Below are 21574 nucleotides of genomic sequence, written 5' to 3'. Positions count from 1 at the left end.
CCATACCTGCGAGAAAGAGTTTGGCTGTTGGCTTAGTTCATATGTTTTTCAAAGAGAGACTACAGATGGAGGAATACAAAATTTTAGCCCAGATGTGGCTGAATAAGTATGTATGACTAAAGATACTTCAGAATTTAACAGATAATTTGTATGATCACAGATTTCACTATATTGTGTAATGATTGCGTTTAGACCGTTCCCACTATCACAAAGGTTTCTTGAACTTAGCCAACGTGTTAATTCACACCGGAAGAAACGGAGAAAGTGTTAAGTTTCACATGCAAACTCCTTGAGTGGAGCTCAGTGATGTGCAGGATTTGTGCTAAGGCCTTCTGCAATGTAACTGTGAGACACTCCAACTGCTTGGGGATTTGAAAAACTTACCAAATTTGGACTGTATTTTAGTTATCGGTCCACTTGGTATTTTGAAAAATAGTAATCCTTTAAGAGTCTGTAGGGGAGAAAAATGGTCTTTTTTAATGTTATCCCATTTTTCATCTTATTTCACATTTAAGTTCTAAATACATTTAACATTTCAACATCTCATGTCAGAGATTTTAGATAATTGCTGTATTGAGCTAAAACTGAATTTTTAACCTCTTTTCTTCAGAAGCAAAGAACATGTAAATTTACAGTTATTTTCCTGGCCCTTTGCCAAAACATCTCTTTTGTTATCCTGAAGGAAAATTGAGAGGTTTGATTAAAACCTTGTGCGGTAATTAGCCGGCTGTAGTTTCTCTCCTGTAGACATTGTTCCATTCTGGTGGTACTTGTTGTACGGCTCAGTGGAATTTTAATAAATCCCTCAAATGAGCCCCCAGACAGTTTCAGGATTTTTAGACTACTTTAGCAATTACAGAAATACACTGCAAAAAAATAATAAAACCCTGTTAATTGCAAGCATTTAATTGGGTAGATTATTAATTTAGCATGAAGAGCAAATGATGGGCTGAATTCTGCTCTCCGTTACAGGAGTCTTGTACGTATTTTTAAGTTCTTAAGTAATTTCATTTGGAGTAATAAACAATGCATCTGGTATTGTTTCGAGTTGGATCTTTGCTTTCTGAATAAAAGTTGTTAATGCACAGCCCTGTTCAGCACTACCTGCTCAACATTTCTATTAAAGTTGGACTGAGAAATGTATAATGGAGAAAACTCTCTGGTGAGTTTAATGAGATTTTAAGTTACACGACGGTAAACATTGTAGAATAACTTGCATGTAATGGGGCATTCAGAAAGCACGGAGGATGAAGCCTACTTCCACTCCGAGGGAGCTGGGGGGAAAAAAAAACAAATAATAGGAGGGTGAAGGCAGTCGAAGAATGCATGCCTCCTCGGAGAGGGAAGGGGCCTCTGCTCTCGGCCAAAATTAACCAGACCATTTTCCAGTTTTGCTTACGCTGGTGTAAATCATGGATATCGCATTAAACACCTAGAGGAGGGTTTTGCCTGCGGAAAACCCATGGCCGCTGTTGGCTGTATTTCCTGTGTTTAAAGCTTGCAGGCAGCAGTACTCGGAGTTTTAATTTTTAATTAGAAAATAGATATCGAAAGCATTAGTTCTGGAGAGCTAGTTACCTGGTAAGGCCTCGGAGCTGCTGCTGTGGGGGATCTATGCCCGGACGTTAGCCCGTCGGAGAGGGGAGAAAGCTAATGCTTTTCTTCCTGCAGCCTTCCATTCTTTCCAGCTCTAACTTACAAGAAATAATCAGTTTTTTAATCTTTCTGCTCCCTCAGAAACTGCTCTCCGGAGGCCGCCACCTACCCCTTCAGCTTCATTTGTGTAATTGTATGGTGCTAAGTGCCGTTTCTGTGCAGTCTTTTGCAACCCTTTCCACTGCATCTGCCTTTTCTGTCACCAAATCACTCTTTTTCATTTGACACCCTCTTCTCTTTTGTGCGTTTCCTCCTGCTCGTGTTAAGCTGCTGAAGGACTGCAGAATTTTTATGGGTTTGAGTGCAGTACTTAGCATCCTCCACCCACCAGCAGGCTTTTTCCTGCAGACACAGCCCCTGCGATGAGCCGCTGGGAAGCAGCTTTTGAGTTATGTGCGTGGAAATCCCCGAGCATCGGGGGCAGGAGCAGCCCCTTCCACCCAGGTCTTTCTTCAGGAAACATCTGAAAACGGAGTTATTTAAGGAGGGGGACGGACATGGCACACAGCACGCTCCTTGTGATAGGAACTGGAAAGCTCTCCCGCTTGTGTAAGCGGCAGCAAAGGGAGTTGTTCGCCCGGCAGTGTGTTCTCGCAAGGCCAACGCAAAGTGCTGCATGGCAACCCCCCGAGCCGAGCTGTCCGTGCAGGCCGGGAGCCGCTGGAGAGATCCATTAACGTGTGAAAATGCACAAATCTCCGCTCTTCGTAGGCTTTTGTGGTGCTTTGCCAAAATACGTGGCTATGATTATAATAGATTTTAACAAAGACTATAATCACAGAGGATATAAAGGTTTGGCCAGCTGGTGTAGTTAGGTGGAACCAGATGTTCTTCAGGATGCAGAAGTAATTCTGTTTCGGCATCCCTGTAATCTAATACAGCGCAGACGATTGCTTGTTAGAGCAAGGTGGAAGCTCCTTTCTTTGAGGCAGAATTGCCAGCATGATGCCATCAAAGTACGAGTTGTTTCAGTTTGGTTTGCAATACTGTTTTAAAGTGTATTAATATGCTAAAATCCTTCGGCTTGAGGTTTACAGTTTAAAAACAGGAATATCATGTGTTGGATATTCTATAAACTGTTTTAACTTATATAGGAAAAATAAGGTAGGGAGACACTTGGTAAAGAGACATAATAGCTTATACTAGACCAAAACACGTGGAAGGATCCAAGAAGTTTTTGGACACCCGAGTCTTTCTTTTGGGGAAAAAAGTACACTTTTTGTGATCTCTATCTCTAAATACCACTGCTCTTTGACATTCATTCTTCCTTTCTTTTTGGTGATGCAGATAAGAAAATAGGACTGTGCTGCCTTTGAATATCCCTTTTATCTCCTGTGCTGTCTCCTACGTCATGCTGCAGCTCTTTGTACGGCTGCGCGTGTGTGACAGCAGGAGCTAAGTGCCGCCTGGATTAGGGACAGGCCGTGGGTGTGAAACCTCCTTGCCCAGCTTCGGGGTTGTCATGTGCCCTTCCAAACAAATCTGCCAGTCATCTGCTGCAAAACATCTTTATTTTTGTATTAAAAATGTGTATTTAAAGCTCTTGGGTGGCGGGGGAGGGGGGAATGATGTGTTTATTAGCAGTGAGAGCTAACAGCATAATTCAAGTCTGGCTTGTGGAGCCTGCCTGAAGGCCCGTGCTTGACCTCGCTGTAGGTTAAGGTCTCCATGGCCATCGATGGTTGCCTCATGGCTGGGGAGTCGCTGGCGGAAGTCAGAAAAGCTGCTGTGCGGGAGGACGAGCTCCGGTGAGCTGGCGGTGGCCGAGAGTTTTTAGGGTGCGCCGGCAGCCCGGCACCGCTGCCCTGCGATTCGTGGGGGCCGGACTGAACGCGCAGGCTGCAGCGCTAGTTCGGCAGTGCGCCGTCGGTGCGCCGCGGCTTTCCGCGGTGTTGAGGCTCGGCTGTCGGCTGTGCACTCTGATTTTTTCTGGCGTGCTTGTTCTCTTCCACGTCCCACGGCTCACCAGGATTTGACTGGCGAACTGCTGGTAGAGCCAGAGCAGGAGCAGCCTCTTTCAGCAGAGGGGTAGTATAAAATTCCTTGTAATAAAAGTCCTTCATTTCATATTTTACATGCAAACTAAACTGTGCTGTTGGCATGGGGCTTTGCCAGGTATGGTTACCATCTACTTTCCTGACCTCTGTAGGACTAATGCAAATAACAGTTGACTTCAGATAATTTGATGTTATTTAGCTTGTTAATTTATGTCAGTCAAAAGACAGGAGAACTTTTCTGCCAGCAATGAATTAGTCTCTGGTATTGATTTACTGGTAGTGACGTGGAGGAATGAGGAGTGACATTTGGTATGGCTATGTCAAAACCTATTATCCTAATATCATAGCGGTCACATTTTAACAATAGGTGCCATGATACTTCCTCTGTTTTGCAAAGGATAAAAAACCCCATGGTGTTACACTGCACTCAGTGGTGGGAGGTGCTTTCTTCCACACGCCAGCAGCACCGCCTGTCTCGGAGCAGCGGAGGTGGCTCTGCACCGCTTGCAAGAGCTTTTTCACTGGGTCGCAGCAGAGCTGAGGGGCCTCCAAGCCATCTGCCCCATCCCCTTGCATTCAGGGAATGCCGCTGGGCGCGCTCGGCAGGTCCCCATGGCTGCTCCGCGGCCTGTCCGCGGGCTGTGCTCGCCCAGGGTGCCTGCAGGAAGCTGCATCCGTGCCACACAATTCCGCCTTTCCTCCAGAGTCTGTAACTGGCTTCACTCCTTTTTCTATATGTATCTTACGGCCTTGTAGTCTTTTTATCAGAGGTGGTTGTTTCTCTTGGTATGTGCATCTGGCTGTCTTCGTTGGGATGTAGAATTTTCTGCACACTTTCAAATGCTTTATTTTCATGGCATTTTGAAGAAATATGCATACAGTATAAAACATTTTATGCATATTAAAAAAACATCCAGGAAGGTCTTGTCTGCCAGAGATTATACAGTGAGATCTTTGAGTTTGCGTGATGTGTCTTGTTCATGGAATGAAGATCCTTTGCCGTGACGCTCAGCTGCTGCAGCTGAGAGCACTGTGCAAGGCCCATGAATTTTCCATCAGCGCAGAGTTAGCAGGTCCCGAGAGTTCTTTTATTGATGGTAGATGTTTACTATTGCCAGTATCAGGCAAAACAATCTCTCGCTTCACAATACTGCTGTTGGCTGTTTCCTCTCTTTTGATGGTACTTAATGCTTTCTTTTGTTTTGTTTAATCTGTTAATCCTTCATCCTTCTGAAATTTGAGAAAATACACTGAGCGCAAGTTTGTGATACGCAAAGCTGCATTTTTTTTTTAACCAGGAGAAGAAAATACACAAAACAAAAAAAATCCTTCTGGCCTAAAGTTATGTGAATAAAGAACCGTGCATAACTTAGCAGTGCTTCACATGTATGTCTGACTTTTGCATGGAGATATGTAAGGAACAAGCCTCCTGAAGTTACACACTCCATCACATTCCTCTGTCCATTCATTCGAGTCGCACTGAGATGTGTTATGTATTCGTAGAATTTTTATGGCTTTGTTTACAATTCTGTTCCCTACAAATGAATATTTAAAATAGATGCTGTATTATGTCTAAGCGATCTGCTAATTGTGCTACTTATTTTGTTACCTCTCCTATGGCCTTTTACATAAATCGTATGATTAAGAATTAGCTTTACAAGAGGAAATAAATGCTAATTGTGTACAATAAACCTGCTCAGTGAAATATGCTTCCTCAGTACATAAAATGCAGAGATGGGTTTGATTGTTGTTGGGTAGCTGCAGCTGAATATAGTACCTTTAGGAATACGTTCAAAGTTTTTTCTCATTTCTTTAGAGATCCGTTTATTCTGCCAGGGTAGTTTATCAGAAGTTTGTCTAGCTGACCTAACCAGACATCTTTAAAATTTGCGATTTGGGAGACATTAGGTTGAGTGTGCACATGATTTTTTAAGGTTTGCCAAAGAAAACGTGGTTTGCTGCCAGTATAGCTTCTTCCAAGGTCAGGAGGACAACACACACTTGCCAGATCAAGCTAGATTTGGGAAGGACTTATACTGGAGCAATGTGGCACCCTCTTCTTGAGAAAGAAAAACAACTAAAGATTTATGGACAGTTTATCAAAATGAAAAGCAATCACATGGTTGCTCTATAGGGCGCGTAGCTTCATGAGTTCAAAAATCCAAAGTTTTAACAGATGAGACATGCCAAAAAATGAGGCCTTTTCACCGTACCTCATTTCCTCCGCTTTATCTTTTATTCTCCAGTTGGCAAATAGCTGTGTGCCATGATTGGTAAGGCAGAATGGACTTCATTTCATTTAACTTCAGCTGTTCAGTTCAGTCCTAGGCAGTGGATGTGGATTGACTCATCCCTGGAGATTCCTGTTTTATAAACCTATTTTGGGATCCAATGAATCACCAGGCGAAGGTGCCTCTCTCTCAGTGCAGGCTCCAGAGGAAGCATCAATCATTGCCGCAGAATAGACGTCAAGCATATAGGCGGCTAAAATTAAGTAACGTGAATCCCATCTCAGGACCAAATTAAAAAGAAATTCTTCATTTCTGAAGTGCAACAGGGGTGAAATTTAGAGTGACTCCAAGAGTGAAACGCATAAAATGCCGGCTACCCACAGAGGTGTCTGGCAGTCCGCAGGTGCTTAGGTCCTCGGCGGTAGAGCTGCTCACTCGCGCTCCCCCGCGGCCCAACGTACGTCCAGCCAGTCCTTTCAGAGACAAAGATCTACATTTGTCTGTCCTAATACACCTATCACCAGACATTATACTCCTTCTTTTATTCATTAGATGTCCATTCATTTAAGGATAAACCGGCAGCCAACCTGGGATTGCCGCTTGCTGGTGACCTGTGTTCCTCGCCCGTTTGCAGGCAACCTTTCTTTTGACGAGTCTCAGAGAAGAGCTTGCTTCCTTCAGTGGCCTTTAATACATCCACCTGCTGGTTTCCCAAGGTGTTTTATTTTGGTGAGATTTTAGTTTTGGTAGTACCTCATCACCTAGTCACTCATTAGTCACCTAATCTCTCATATTGTGTAGAACTGACGTGGCCACTTCCAGTGAATCGCTAGGACCTAACACAGATTTTTTTTTTTTCATTTTTCATTAGATGACTATTTGAATGCCTTTAGTGGTTTCGTAAGCACTAAATCTTTCTCTTCTTCCCTGTTGGCTCCTTTTCATTTCCAACACACATTTCTTTTTCTGCAAGACACCGAAGGCATAAACGCATGCTGCGGGACAGCAGCAACTTGCACAGGGAGGATGATCCCTGCAAACTTCCAGGCTCACACTGTTCCGTTCGCTACCGGTCTCTGCAGGCCCTGCTGCCATCCTTTACTAACAGCAGGTCCCAGATCCACAGATGGCACTAACAGAGTTTGACGCTTCGGTTCAAAACTCCTTTACAAATACACAGTGATGGGAGACAGTGGCTCTCTCCAACGGTTTTGCCATCCAGTCAATGCATCATACTTTATTTGAGGCCCTAAGCTTATAAAAGCCAATTTTACTCTCTGACTATAAATTCAGAAACCGTTAAATGAAATCTGCATAAAGCAAGTCAACAGCCCTTTCACTTGAGCCCAAATTAACTTTTTTGAATTTTCTAGTGAAGCTAACTAATGTATCAGAATATCTGGACTAAGAAATACCACTTGAAAATCGAGCGAGGCTTGTTAAAATTGCGTCTCTGACTTAATACGTCTTCCATGTGGGAAACACAGTTATTTAACTGTGCATTGGTTTTCTGCATCTACCACAGAAGATTTCTTTGTGGTATAAATAATGTAAGAGAGAGAAACAAAGTGGCACATTAGGACATACTGTTCAAGGAAGTTATGTGGCAAAGCAACATTTGGGTTGAATTAAAATTATTACTTACATTTTCTAAGTACCTGCACTTTGTCTGGCTTCCTCTGCGGGAAGCCTGACAGTGAGCAAGAGGGGGTGGTAAGCGCTGCTTGTGTATCAAGCAGTCGGGAAGGAAAAACAGGCTTTAGAAAGTACCAGCATTTCACACGTACTTCAGCATCTCAGCATGGTGGTTTTGAGGCACTGTGTGTTGGAAGGAAGTTAACTGGTTGCAAAAGTTACTACAGACAAGCTGAAATCTCTCTGAATTGTGGAGGAAGTCTTTGGACTTGCATAAAACACCTGGATTCATAATCTTGAAATAAAATATGTGATTTCTCTTTATGATGGACAGCGCATGCCTTTGGTGACAGATCTATACAGAGTTTGAGCCGCATTATCAGTTCTGTTAGTCTGGAATAAGCCCAGGATAACTCGAAATCCCTTGATTTTTGTTCTGTATTCAGAATTTATGGCAGTGCGTGAGTGAGTGACGGGTGAGTGAAGGCTGGATAGAAGTGCGTTAACATATCGGTGCTTCCTGGAAATAATCTGGTCGTGTATCTAGCGGGAGAGAGGTTAAATTATTTTGGCTGGCTATTGGCGATTCGCTTGCAAGGAAATGAGTTTTCAAGAGTTTTGTATAACAGAACCCTTGGAAAAGCATATTTTGAAGATGGCAATGCAGAAAAGCTTTAGTGCATTAGCATATCTGTCCTTTCAAAGAGAAAACGAGAGGAGCAGGCAGTAAGTGTGGGAAGTTAAGCACCTGCCTGATGGAATGAAATTGTCATTTCAGTCAAAAGTATCTCTGCTCTTAATTCCAATGATTGTAGTGTTTATTATACCAACATCTGACTTTTGTCTGGGTGCACACAGTACTGAACTAAGTTCATCGTTTCTTTTTGCTACTTAATGCTTTCACCCTCCAGCTGATAACTACTTTTTCCTCCTCCAGTTGGGGCCATTCAGTATCACCAGATTTTTCTTCTTGCTGGACTTCTTTTGTGCAAATGGGAGAAGTTTACATTTTGCTGATTTTTTTATCAGCAGATAAAAAATTGCAGATTGTTGCAGATCAGCAGGTGACTACCGTGAAATGCACAGCCCCACAAGAACATGCTTGTACTGGACTAAAGAAATCTAGCAATACATTCAGCATGTTTTAGGGCTTCATTGGTTATAGGAGACAGTTTTTCTTCCCTCTGCGTTGCATATGCATCCTCCCTTCAGAGGACATGAAATCCGTACCTTCGAGAGGCCTATATGTGCCCAGGCTGCGCTGCCAAACCCCAGGGCTGTGGGAGCAGCCTGTCTCTTCCAGTGAGTTTGTGGGGCTGCCGGCCTGAATCATTAATTCTTTTCATGGGTATAGTTTATTGTTTTCCATGCTATCCCATCTGCAGTGGGGTTGGAGCCTAAAATACGTCTTCTCCATTCTTTTTTAGTTTCCTCTCAATTTGTTAAGCACTTCTAGGAAGAACCTCACTGGAGAGAAGGTTTTTATTTGGATGCCCAACATGAAAAGCCAAGAGTAATCTCTGATGTGACCACTGCAGGGCCCCGACCCCCCAAAGACGCTGGGATGCGTGGGACGAACTGGAGCACCACTGGGACAGCCATCAGCTACTTGTCCCATGGCTGCCCCGGCCGGTCGGGTGGTCGGCCAACTTTCCTCCTCGAATAATCCCCAATGCCAGACAGTGGATACAACCCCCTGAAGCAGCCTCAGGCTAGCTGCTCCACAAGGAAGTCCATGTTGCCAGTTTGCCTGATCGTCACCAGTTTTATCTGTCGCTTAGGCTTTCCTTTCATTCCCTTCCATATTGCTTGTCCGTAGCGCAGCCCCTGGGCCGCACGAAGGCATCCGCTGCCCGTCTTGCAGGTAGCTGTGCTCAGCCCACGTGCCAGGCTGACCCCGCGCTCTTCCCGCGTCGCTGGCCCCGGTGCCGGGGCTCTGTGAGTGCCTGATGCTGCGCTGCGCTGGGCACCGGGCTGCGCGCGGCCGGGAGAGGTGGCCACAGCCACCCGGGGAGGGCATCGCGGCAGCCCCTCTTCCAGCGCCGGCGGGGAAAGCGTGCACTGCAGGACGAGCGGGAGGATCGCAGGTGAGATACACATTGACTAGAGATTTAGAGGCGATTGCAGAGTATAACGTCAGTGGACAGTGACCTTCTTAACAGCAGTCGGGGACATGAAAATTCATCAGTGTCCCTGTTGTCCCTTCTGCAGTTCCTGAGCTGAATCTCACTGAGGTCGTTGAGAAGTTTTGAGGACTTTCCCATCAGAAGTTCCCCAGCAGCAGCAGCAGCAGCAGTGCTGCCCGGAGGGGCCCAGTCCCATCGCGGAAGGGCCTGCGGTTCCCCGTTCCTCTGCCTGCTCGTTGCTTGTGGGCACAGGTGAATTTAGATAGAGTGCAACTTTGAGCAAGTCTTGCTGCTGCTCGCAGTTGTGTCGTTTTGTCCCAGATGTGTTAAGAGGGATAGGTGGAGATACACTGAGGCCAGAATTAACTGAAAAAATAGGAGAGGGTTAAAATGAGTATGGAAAACCTAACAAAGATAAGATTAAAAAAAAAGGCTAAGAAAAATACTGTTATTGATCATGTGATGGCCATAATAGAGAATACTATGAATAGAAAATGCATAATGGAAAGAACTTGTTTTCAGAAAGATAAAGGTAAATCACAAAGTAAACAATATTAGCTTCTTAGAGGAAAAATACTGAGCTGTCCTAGGCGATAAAGCTGCAAAACGGGAAATAGCAATGGAAAGAAAAAGAGGAATGGGCGTTGGCGGGGCAGAGTCCTCTATCTGAACGTTGCAGTGCGCCGCAGGGAGACCTCTCCGGTGGCCGCTGGCTTTGTGACGCTGACAGAGGTGTTTTGGGGTTCCGGCACGCGTTCCTGGTAATTTAGCAACATGGAAGTGTAGGAATGTGCCCAGTGTTGTAAGAGCAGGAAAGCCCAGGCACTGCTGTAAATCAGGAGCAGTGAAATGGGGCTTGGCTCAAATGTTTAGTTTGTCTGCGTTTATTTTGCGGACCCACGAAAGCTTTTTCCGTAGCATTGGTTACGGATGTCGCCTGTGACGGCTTCCACGGGGGCAGCTGCACCCTGCGCTGTGCTTTCTGCAGAGGGACCTGCGCTGCAGAGGGAACGGCAGGGATGGAGGGCAGGGAGGAGAGCAGGGAGACCTCTCCTTGGTTTCTTCCCGCATGCTGCCCAATGCACCGAAGCCCCGGAGGAAGCTGTCCGGCCATGTGTATCACTGTGCCGCGGGGGTGGCGGGGCGGCCGCGGTGCCTTCCCCGTGCACGGGCTGCAGCCCGCTCGCGGCCTGTGTGGGCTGAGGACGAGGGGGAGAAGCGCGTCTCCAGCCAGACGCCCTCGCGAGCCTCCCTTCCCATCACCGTTTGGGAGGGAGGTTTGCCTAACGCCGCAGCACGCTGGGAAGACGACGGCGTCACATCCTTCGCAAAGGGCAGAGAGCTTCCCTCCCCGCACCTCAAGCTCAAAAAGAACTTTAAAAAAAAAAAAAAAGGCTCTTTTTTGCTAGATAAACATTTCTTAGGCTTTATTTTTCAACTAAAAATAAGAGGTTTGGGGTTTGTTTTTCCCAGCTGGCAGAGCATGATCGGACCAGCTGTAGGCTTTGCACTAGGATGAGTAACATCAGGGTCTGGTCACACTGAACTGCGACCAACCCGGGTGGTCCCACGGCAGCGGGCAGCCTGACTTTGAGGCACAAGGGTAGACATAGAGATTTCTCCTGTGTCACATACAGTATATTTAAAGAGTTTCCTGAGTAAGTCTGCTGCTTTTAAGGCTGATTAAAATCATGAGAGACAGGAGGCGTAGCATTACAATTTGAAATATTGGTGCCCTGCTTGAATGTGGAGCAGCAGGAAATTTTTTTTTAATTTCAGCTTGGTTGGAAGTGGATAGTGGAAGAAATCTTTGAGGCAAAATAATCTGTTTTTTTGCAAGTATGTGGAGATTTGTAAACAGAGCTTTGTAGGTGTTCAGAAGTGGGGATGACCCTGTGGAAAAAATACACCACAAGAATCTGTAAATACAAGTTTTAGCCTCCTTTCAGAAATCCCCAGATAGATTGCTGCCATTTGGCTTGGCTGTGGAGAGCTGTGACAGTGCTTTGAGTCCACCCTCAGTTATCAGTACCAAGTTTCAGCAAGAAACGCATGCATATTGCATCTCTGCACACTTAATGGCCCTGTTCCATAAAACCTATTTCCTAGCCATGAGGAAGGTGTTTTTTCTTGCTTTCAAGCCTTGTGAATGAGGGGCAATCTTTTAATTACATATACTTTCCCTTTCTAATAGCCTGACAGACTGCGTTTGCAGGGGTTGTCTGCTACTGTATAACCAGCCCCTTCCGTGATGGAAAATAGCTGCTGTCCTCTGCCAGTTACATCGCAGAAAGGGAAGGAAAAGCATGGAGGAGGGATGCTGGAAGAGCAGAGGGGAATGGATTTGAAGAGCCCTTTTACCCCCATGGCAATCTGGCTTCCTTCCTAGAAGGAGACTCTCTCTTTCAGAGAAAATATCAAGAATGGTTACTTCATGCTTGTATACGTGAGGCACAAGAAGAGCTTGCAGTAGGTAGCATGTGTTAGTGCTCCAGAGGCAATGAGGAAAAGGCCTGCACGGATTTGCTGTTTTTCATAAATCCAGCTCTTGTGGAATTGCTTGGCAATTGTGATTAAGTGGTGCCTTCTGAACAGGACAAGAAGCTTAAAAAACCTATAGGAGGCTGATGGATGGAGGCGGAGCGGACTGAGTAGTTGGTAGGCTCTTCTACAGAGTTACTTCAGGCTGTGGGGTGGTGAACTTGTTTCCCGTGCCATCCTTTCTGCTCTGATATGCCCATGTTTCTTCATTTCTAATAAAGCAAAAGACTTAATATGATAACTAAATTGTAATTTCTTATGATTCTTTTATTTGTAAATGGGTAGAAGATTCGGAGCAGATCTGCCTTAGTGATCAGTGGGAAGATAATTTAAGTGTTAAATTCAGTGGTCCCATTACGGTAAACAGAGCTTTTAATAAAACACTTTGCTGTATGTACAAGTCGAGGAAAACATAAACTGAGCAATGTCATGCAAAAACCAACATAAATATAATAAACATGCACACAAAAAAGTGGCATGAAAAGAGAGGTAGCAATTTGAGAGAGGTGATATATGTGCAAATACAGTAGCGTTGTCCTACTATAAAGAAATAGTCATATACAGTAAAGCAATATATTGCTACTATTTTCCCAAGAATCTTATTTCTTAACCAATATAAACACATATGCAGCTGCCAACATGATGAGATAAAGATTTGCATTGCTTTTATATTGTTACTCTAAGGAAAAGCTTTTTAGTGCCGTGTGAGGAAGGGAGGGCAGTAAGTTCTGAGCCTCCAATTTAATAATTTTAGTTTTCAATACAGAAAGCTGTGGATAAATGTTAGTATTGCTACCTAAAAAATGCAGACTTCTGCTTGTGAGTGTCATCCGTAAAGCGGTAGGGTAAAGAGAACAAAGAAGATCAAAAAGAAGTATGAGAGTTTGTTTCAAAGACTTCCATTAAAATAGTGGGATTTTAAAAATTTATTTAACAATGACCTGAAATAAGCTTAACTAATTGGGTCCTGATCTTGAAAATAATTTCATGCATGCTTAACCTCAATCATGTTTGTTATCAACTAATTACTTCTGTTTACAAATTCTTGAGCAAGCGTAGAATGTTTGCAAAATTAGCACAATAAAAAATTGATAAAACCATAGATATGCTTATATGAAAAATCAGAAGGATATACACAGTAGAAATGTGATTGTTAAGTCATTATTTATAAAGGTTATTTCACCTTTTAGCGCTTAGAAATTCAAGAGACTTCAATTCCATGTCTTTTCAACCACTGCTGAATTTGATGAAACCTCCTCTGCAGCTAAAGGAATGAAAAAAAAATCAATTATACATTGATGGAAGAAAACTGAACCTAAATGAGCATTGCAGTAAATTCTTTGAGACAAAAATTACAGAGACCAACTACATTTCTGGCTCAAGGCCAGAAGTTGTTTGATTTGGCACATGTATTGCAGGGTGCTTGGCTTATCGCTGGCTATTTGAATATATGTTGCATTGAAGTCATTAAAATCGTTCAAGTACCACACACAAAAATAATAAGTAGCGGCGTGACAATAAGTGTTATCAACAATTCATTGCAATGCCCGGCAAAGAAATCAAAGTGCTGACATTTAAGATCAATGCAAAAAGCAAATCTGCAGCTTGCGACTTCTGAAATGATATGTGGTTCAATCAGGCTTATACAAATGCTGTTTAAGCATTGCAAAGATACGATGCACCATGTTGGAAACGGGACCAAAGACTGCAGCGCTCTGTCGTGCAGCCTTCTGCTGCAGGTGGAGAACAGATTCTCTGGGAACGGGCCTGGTGGTGGAGCGGGAGTGCGGCCTCCTGTTCGTAAGGGCGATACAGCGAAACAACAGTGGAAGCACAGAGTGCGTTTTGCCTTTGAGTGATTGACCTGTGCGGAAGTGGTGCGTGTTTAAAGCGCCGGCGTGAGTGCGTAATGGATGTCAAGGTCGCTGTTCCAGTGGCAGAGACTATAATGAACGTGAGGCTGCTGGCGCTAAAATATGACTTTGACAAATGCCCTATTCTCCCTAAATTGTTTTACTGCAGGTTAATTTGTTTTCTATCAGTTTGCTTCACGGACAAGAGCTGTACTGAAAAGACCTTTCGTCCGGAAGCGAGCTGGAAGGACTGCGTTGGGAGGACTGCGGTTGACGCAGGCCACCTCCCATCCCGGTGGCTGTGTCGTGATAGCTCCCAAAGGCTCCTCGTCCAAGCCCTGGGGGGGACGAGCCTTCCTCGCAGGGAGGTTTGGGAATGCTGAATCATTTCCATTGCACGTGTGCTCGTGTACTCTGTTCCGCTCTAGATCTGAATGAACACAAATTTAAACTCTCCCAGATTTGCTGGGTTTGTGTGATTTCAGTACAAAATCCTGAAATAGCACAGATTGAGTACATCGGGTTCGGGCTTGTCTGAAAAGAATTGCAAAGCTCTGGTTAAGCTAGCGTGAATTTTGAGTCTGTAACTACATATGAATCCAAATGATTTAAGAGAGGTTTGGGACTTTGTTGATAAGGATTTCCATGACTTTTATTCTAACTGAATTAATGTCTGCTGTACATAGGCCTAAATTAGAGCAATGGCTTGTTGTTGCTTCGTTGCTGTCCTGTGCTTTGGCTATTTGCACTGGGAGATGTCAACTGTGTGGCGCGTTTTTCCCCGGACTTGCTCGGTTGCGGCACTGTACTGGCCCTACCTCAGCTGCCTGTAAAATGGGGAAGCAAAGGGAACCCGTCTTGGTGAGGGGAGAAGCAAATATAAGACATGCAAATATAAAATAATTTATTTGGTATAGAAATGCCAGTCTTGGAGCACTCCTGCTAGTGGGAAGCACAAGTAAAACCCAAAGGGAAGGAAAGTCATTGGAGAAGTCGTGCGCTGATTCATTAATTACTGTCTCAGCTCCTGGAGAAGCTGGGAATCCTCCCCAAGAGTTATTGCTAGGCTTCGAGTTACGGAGCTTAAGTGCCCACTTAATTCTCCTTCCTCTCCTGTTCATTGCAGATCTCTGACAGTTTGGGATTTTTTCTGTGGAGGTTTTTGGAGGGGACAAGGCTGTGCTTTTCTTCTAGCCTTCTCGCCTATGCCCTAAACGCTAGTGCAGGGACCAGCCTCAGCCATCTTCTGCTTTAGTCTATGAGTCCTCCTCACCTGCGTGCGTGCTCTAATTTCACACTGTAGCTTTCTGAAGCTGCAGCAAAGAGGGGCTGATTGCCACAAGCGGCGTCAGACGCTCGCAGTGGGCTGGGGCCTGGATTTTGCTTGTTTTCCATGTCGGCTTTACAGATGCCCTCAGCAAAGGCAGCTGACCCGGAGACTTTGCAAGTTGACTGGGCTTCTGTTTGGGAAAGGTCGGACTAACAACAGACACACTGGGGCTCTGTCTCATGTGACCCAGGGAGGGAAGAAAACCTGTGCTTGTTCGCAGGGAGCTGTCAGTTTTGCAGTGATGAAGGCAGCATTGTCTTCCAGCAGAAGCTGGAGTTTCTCTTGCCTGTCTACGGAGGTTGTCCCCTGGGCTTGCCAGAGGGAGTTGCGCATTCCCATCCAGACTGCTTGGGTCCATGAGTTATCATGCCCTCACTTAAATATAGAGTCTGGAGAAAAGACCATCCTTGCTGGTTGCAAAAAGCTGCCGGCTGCACCTCCCCTTCGCTAAAAAGATCCATTGTGTGCTGAGCTGGCAAGCCACCCAGCTGAAGCAGCTTGAATTTCTCATAGGACTCTATTGTTACCCCATGGCAAAAGCTACTGTGGGAAATTTCCATGATACGATCACGTAAACTCTTACCCCGTCCGTTGTGGGTCTGGAGCTTGCATCTGTGTCACCGGCTCGAGCAGCACCAGAGCTGGCTCTCCGGCCTCAGGCCGGCTGCAGCGCAGTGCTCTGTAGCACCTGGGGTTTGCTCTCCTCCTGTCCCCTCTGGCCCTAACGCGTAGTAACGTGTGTGTGTATGTATGCTGTGGGGTTTTTTCCAGCAATTTAAAGGGTTGTAGCTAATGCAGGGCTGTACTGAAGCTCCATAAAGGAGGATTTTTGTGAAAGCGGGGGTATGCATCACACAGGCTGCAAGGAGGGAGAGATCCGTGCATGGGCGGGGGCTGCAGCGACGGGCTGCAGGACGGGACCTCGGCGGGTGCTAAACGTCGTATTTAATATAAATTCACAACAGGACCACTGCATGCGTACGTGTGAAGGCTCAGCCAAGGCACGCTCCGCTGTTTGCCTGGCTCGCTCACGAGTCTTTGCGGCCGGCCAAGGCGGGGAGTTGTGCAGAAACGCTGGTTCTCGCTGCGCGCGGCCATGCCCCCATCGGCCTCCACACCGAATGCTTCTTGGGGGGAAGCAAAATTCCAGCTTTTAAACAGTCACTTAAGCAATATCAGGGCTTTAGATGTTTGTGGAAACACATGGAGAAAGCACTCTTGCACACCATGCAGATTTGCTGTATAATTTCAGTGAGTAGCGGTTGATTTCCCCCCCGCCAGGGTTTCCTGGGCTTTGCTTTGGTCCTGCGTCCACCCTCTGCAGCAGCTTCTGCCAGCTGTGCAGTTCCTCACTGGGTACAATTGCACTGTGTTTTGCCCTTTTAAAAATTTCATTACGGTGTACTGCTTGCGAGAAGGTTTAATGACTTTCTGAAATATTTTTGCACTTTTTTTCTTTATTATGTAAGGGGGGTTATTTTTATTGTGTGGCAATAAAAAGGCAAAGAATGCGTAGGCAAAATAATAATGTTTCCGAGAGGACTCTGAAACCATCAGCTTCTGTTTTTGTGACTTGCACAGAATTGGGGGAGGTCAAGCAATTTATGAAATGTAATTTAACTTCACATTTCTGAAACCACTGATTTCATATAGTGTATATAAAACTTTTATTTTAATTGCTCTCTTTATCCAAATATCCTTCTGTAATAAATCCTCAATTTTCTGGTCCAGAGGTGCACAGAGAAACCGTATTGCTCTGCACACATGCCATTTTGTTTCTGAGGTGTCGACTGGAGGTCGTGCTTCAGCGTGCTCTCCACGCTGAACTTGCAAGATGCATTTTGATAATGGTTCGTAGCATTCTTTGACCTTCTCAAAAACATTAATGTTGCTGAGTATAACATTGTTATTGCTATCTGGCATATTTTTGTTAAAATGTTACATTCAGTCCAGCCTGGAAAATGGGTAATTTTCTTAACTGGGAAGCCCAGGACTGGGCTTTTAGTGTGCTGTCTTTATTCTTAAAAAACAAACTCTCTCGAACTTGGCAGCAGTTTTAGTTTTCATCTTACTTCAGTTGCCCACCCTTTTTGCCTTCTATTTTATGTTTTCCAGTAAAACATGAAAGAGGCCAGCAAACCGTATGCAACTGTGATCTCTATAATCTAAAACATCCCAAATCACATGGGCTTTTCAGTTTGTCAGGTGCATTATTTTTAAATTCTCTAATGTAGAAAATTTTCATCCTGATCCAACACCATCTATCCTATATGCAGGAAATAAATAGGCATCAAATTTTTGAGGTACTCTACTACAACTGTGAGAGCATCTTCCCTTCACTTATAACCCCTTTCCTCATCTGTCCAGTCTTAGACAGCTCTGAGCACACATCTGTGCTTTCTAAACGTTCTCACTGCCAGCTCGAATACGTAGTGTCACCAGCGTATATTCAGCTATTTGCCTCCTTTCGATAGTTCTGCCCTGGTCGACCTGCACAATACTAACGCGTGCCTTTGCGCTCACAGCCAGGCTCAAGGGCTCTGGACCTTAACGTGCAAAAGTGTGGTGCATCTGTGTGCAAATAGGGCTGCCTATAGGACACCAGCAAATCCAAAAGCCACGTCAGTGGATTTTATAAAACAGCAAGAAGGGGAGGATCTCCTTCCCTCGTCAGAGTTTATTGCAGATCGGTAGTACACAGGAAGCCCCGTCTGCACACAAGTACAGAGCTCCACACACGCACTTAAGGAAATTATACCCTTTTCAGTGCTGTCCGCTCCAAAACCAACACAAATACTTACAGGTTTGCTAAGTTTTTTAGTTTAAGGAGTGATTAAACAGCAGAACAAGGCTTTCCCAGCTCTCTCTCATTTTTGGAAACAGCAAGGAGCTTCTCCCATGGGATGCCCTCATCAGATGTGGGACTACCTTTTCCAGTAATCCCATCTGTGCGAATCTCCGAAATGCCTTGGCTAGGATTTATCCTGAGCCACGTCGTATCTCAGCAGTGACGGAGAGGGGCACTTCTAGACCAGTGACCCTCTGAATTTAACCACTTTTTTTCCTCCTCTTCTTTTCCTCCCAACCTGCTGACCACCTCTCTGCGTGGTTCTCCTCCACCAGTGGTGGCATTTGCTGTCCCACAGGCATGCTTTCAAAGGCTCTGTGGTGGAGGCTCACGCGACTTCCTCTGCAGACTTCAATGGGCTTTTTAAAAGACTGCTGAAATATAAGTACTTTGACAGTTTTCTAACAGCTTGTTTTAGTAAAGTCTTGAAATATTTTATAATTCATTCAGCCAATTGGTTTTTTGGCTATTTTTCAGGGGAGGGGAAGAAAGGCATGGATGGTGATGTGGGTTTTTGCTGGCATTGTGAAAACATAGCAGTATTAAAAACTGAAGACAGTAAAGCTGCCTTTAGTGTCCTGTCAGTCTACTTGTGCACTGAGCAGAGACAATAAAACTGCTAAAATCCTATTCTTTACATTAAACTCTTCAAGTGTCCCCACGGCTTGGTCATGCATGAAGAATGCAGCCATCTCCATTTCATGCTAGGGAAGTCCTCACAGCACACTGTGTTTTCTACCTATGGAAATACCTAACGAACAACCTGATTATATACGAGGTGGGCACGCAGCCGCCTTGGAGGGGTCACCTGCCATAGCCACCATGCTGATTTGGCTCAAGCTGTCATTTGCTTTACCAAGTGGTAGAGTCACATAGGAAATGTTTTTCAATTGAAAAGTCATTTCTCAGCATTAATATGACACTTAAAAAGATTTCTCCTGGTTACTGGTGTGTGTTTCTCTCACCTGCATCAGTATTCATTTCATGGGTTAAATAAACTTCCTTCTGTTGACAATTGTGTAGGAAATATTTTTTTCTGGAATATCTATGTTTAAATTGGAAACTCAGAATAAGTAGGTCATACCCAGCCTACTGTTTAGAATGCTTATATATATTTTTAAATATACACTAAATTATTTAGTTATGAGGTGAGATGAAACACAGGGTGTCAGGGAAAAAAATCTCATTACCTGCAGTGTCAACCAGGGAAGCTTTGAATTGCTTGTCTTTTAAATTAGTATCCTGCAGCTTCGAGAATATGTTCATATATAAAATAAACATACCTGTTAGTTTAGATTGCAAATAGAATGTGTGATTAATAGATACTTTAATTTATATTCTCCTGTCTTTGCCGGAAATGCACATGCTAACGCTTTAAATGCATAAACACAAATCATACAGATGTAGCGGGAATTCCTGTGCCCGGTTCATAGGATTTGACTTTTTACTTAGCAGAACAGATCGGACCAAAGTGACGTAAATCGCCATGCCCCCTTGATAATTCTCACCCCTGAAGCTATCCGCTTCTTAGAAGACCAAAAGCTTGAATTACGTCCTCTCTGAGGGGAGGGGAGAAATTGCTCCAAAATGGAGAAACCCTGGAGAAAGTAGCCTGCAGGCTGTTCCTGCTCCGTCTCGGACTGGGTCCTGGCCATTCGGCAGCGGGGTCAGCTGTGTGTCCATGTAGCCACGGACTCATTTCTTCCCACCGTGGACCTAAGATGCCGATAAGGAGAGGCGATGGGGGAGGCCCCAGGTGACACCATTTCCATGCTGTCCGAGCCGCCCCCAAGGGATTCAGCTCGTGTCTGCGAGGCCTGGCGGAGGTCTCCCTTAGCGCCCTGGTTGATGGCGGTTGACAGAACAAGAGGAATCGGGAGGATGAGTTGATCCTTAGCTGTTGTCAGGAGAAGATTAGCCGGTGCAAACAGCAGCTTCTGCACTATGCCCACTGCGGAAAATGGATTTAGCGGAGGAAAGGAGCCGGGAAATGTGAGAGCTCGGCAGGAGCAACTATACGGCGTCAGGCAAATCCCTCCTCTCTTCGGTAGCCTGCCTCCGATAGCAGCAGCACCCATGATTAGGGGAAAGGTGCAGCGCGAGGCAGGTATGGTGCGGTTCTTCCCTCCATGCAGCCTGCTAGTTTCTGAAAATGAGGGGCCTAAGTCATTTTATGTCTGGCCAGCATATGTTTGGATGTCTCTGTGTGTAAATGTGAGCATCCCGCTTTGTAGCAAGCTACTTTTGCTCTTTGCAACATGCTGGAACGATCAGTTCCCGACAGGAGTTCTGCAGACTTAAAAAATATCTTTTTAAAATATACTGCCTAAGAGATTCATTCCTTGGGGTACCCGCTTTCTCATGTTATGTTAAATGGGAAACAGTCGTATCGCTATTAATCTGCTGTGCAGGATTTTATGGAAATCTATCCTATCGGCTGTAGCCTTCGCTGTACCAGGCTGCAGGGAGCTTGTCTTGCTGGGCTTTGGATTTACAGCCGTGTTTCCGCAGCTCTGCTCACCCGCACCGCTGTTACCCCCGGCGCAGCCCCCCGCGGCTGAGGGGCTGGCACCACGCGCCCTGTGCGCCGGGGGCACGCCGCTGCCTGGGCTGATGGTGTCGTGGTGTCAGTGTCTTTTCTTTCTTGCCCATGCTTTTCTAGCGATTCCTAACTTTTTTTTTTTGGCTTTTGTTCGGTTGCTAATATTGCTAATGTTTTCAAAGGCTTAGTCGCAATGATTCCCAAATTCTTCTTGAGTGCCAGTAGGTAGTTCATTATATAAAACAGATGGGTAGGGATGATTTTCCATGTTGTTTCCATGTTGTTTCTGTGTCCTTTCCCCAAACTGTAAGGTTTACCACAGCTCAGTGCTTAACGTTATTCTTCCTGGAGGAGAGGTTTAAATTCAGTCTCTGAGGACAGGCGCTCATTTTCTTCGGGGAAGGTGTGACTCTGTCATTGGCTGTAGCACTGTTCATCCAGGAACTTTTTCCCAAGAAAGGCACGGGTTGATTTACAACCAGCTTTCCCAGGACCACAGAGGAGCATAGTCAGATATTAATCAAAAAGACCATGTGGGTCAGAAAGAAAGCTCAGTGGGACCCAAGCAGTATTTGGCCTCTATACTACAAAAAATACTAAAATCTTAGTCCAGCCAAGTTCAATATACATTTTCTAAGCTGTCTTTTTTTGTTGATACAGAATAAGCCATTTGCATAGCCTGGTAACCTATCATGATTGAAGCAAGAAAGAGAGGATGTAGGATCTCTTTAACCATGGGAAAAAAAGGAAAAACATCATATTCTTAGGGACCTTCTCCTATTTTGTAGAGTTTAGCAGGGTGGTTAACATGCTAG

General features: G+C 45.0%; 1 protein-coding gene across 9 annotated transcripts in view; it reads left to right on the top strand.

Moving 5' to 3' along the window:
• The window catches only part of DIP2C (disco interacting protein 2 homolog C), a 328593-nt gene that overhangs the window by 140103 nt on the left and 166916 nt on the right, over positions 1-21574 (top strand). The window contains exon 1 of one of the 9 annotated variants that reach the window (XM_026103136.2): positions 19837-20324. The exons of 6 other annotated variants lie outside the window; for them this stretch is intronic. In XM_026103136.2, coding sequence (XP_025958921.1) covers positions 20162-20324 — 163 coding nt within the window. In that variant the 5' untranslated portion in view covers positions 19837-20161. Of the gene's footprint in view, positions 1-19836; positions 20325-21574 lie in introns of those variants that run through there. 2 more of the 9 variants (XM_026103144.2, XM_026103148.2) reach the window with 2 other exon arrangements.

The sequence above is a fragment of the Dromaius novaehollandiae genome, chromosome 2 (genome assembly GCF_036370855.1).
Source record: "Dromaius novaehollandiae isolate bDroNov1 chromosome 2, bDroNov1.hap1, whole genome shotgun sequence".
Classification (NCBI taxonomy): domain Eukaryota; kingdom Metazoa; phylum Chordata; class Aves; order Casuariiformes; family Dromaiidae; genus Dromaius; species Dromaius novaehollandiae.
This window is presented reverse-complemented; position numbering and strand designations above follow the sequence as displayed.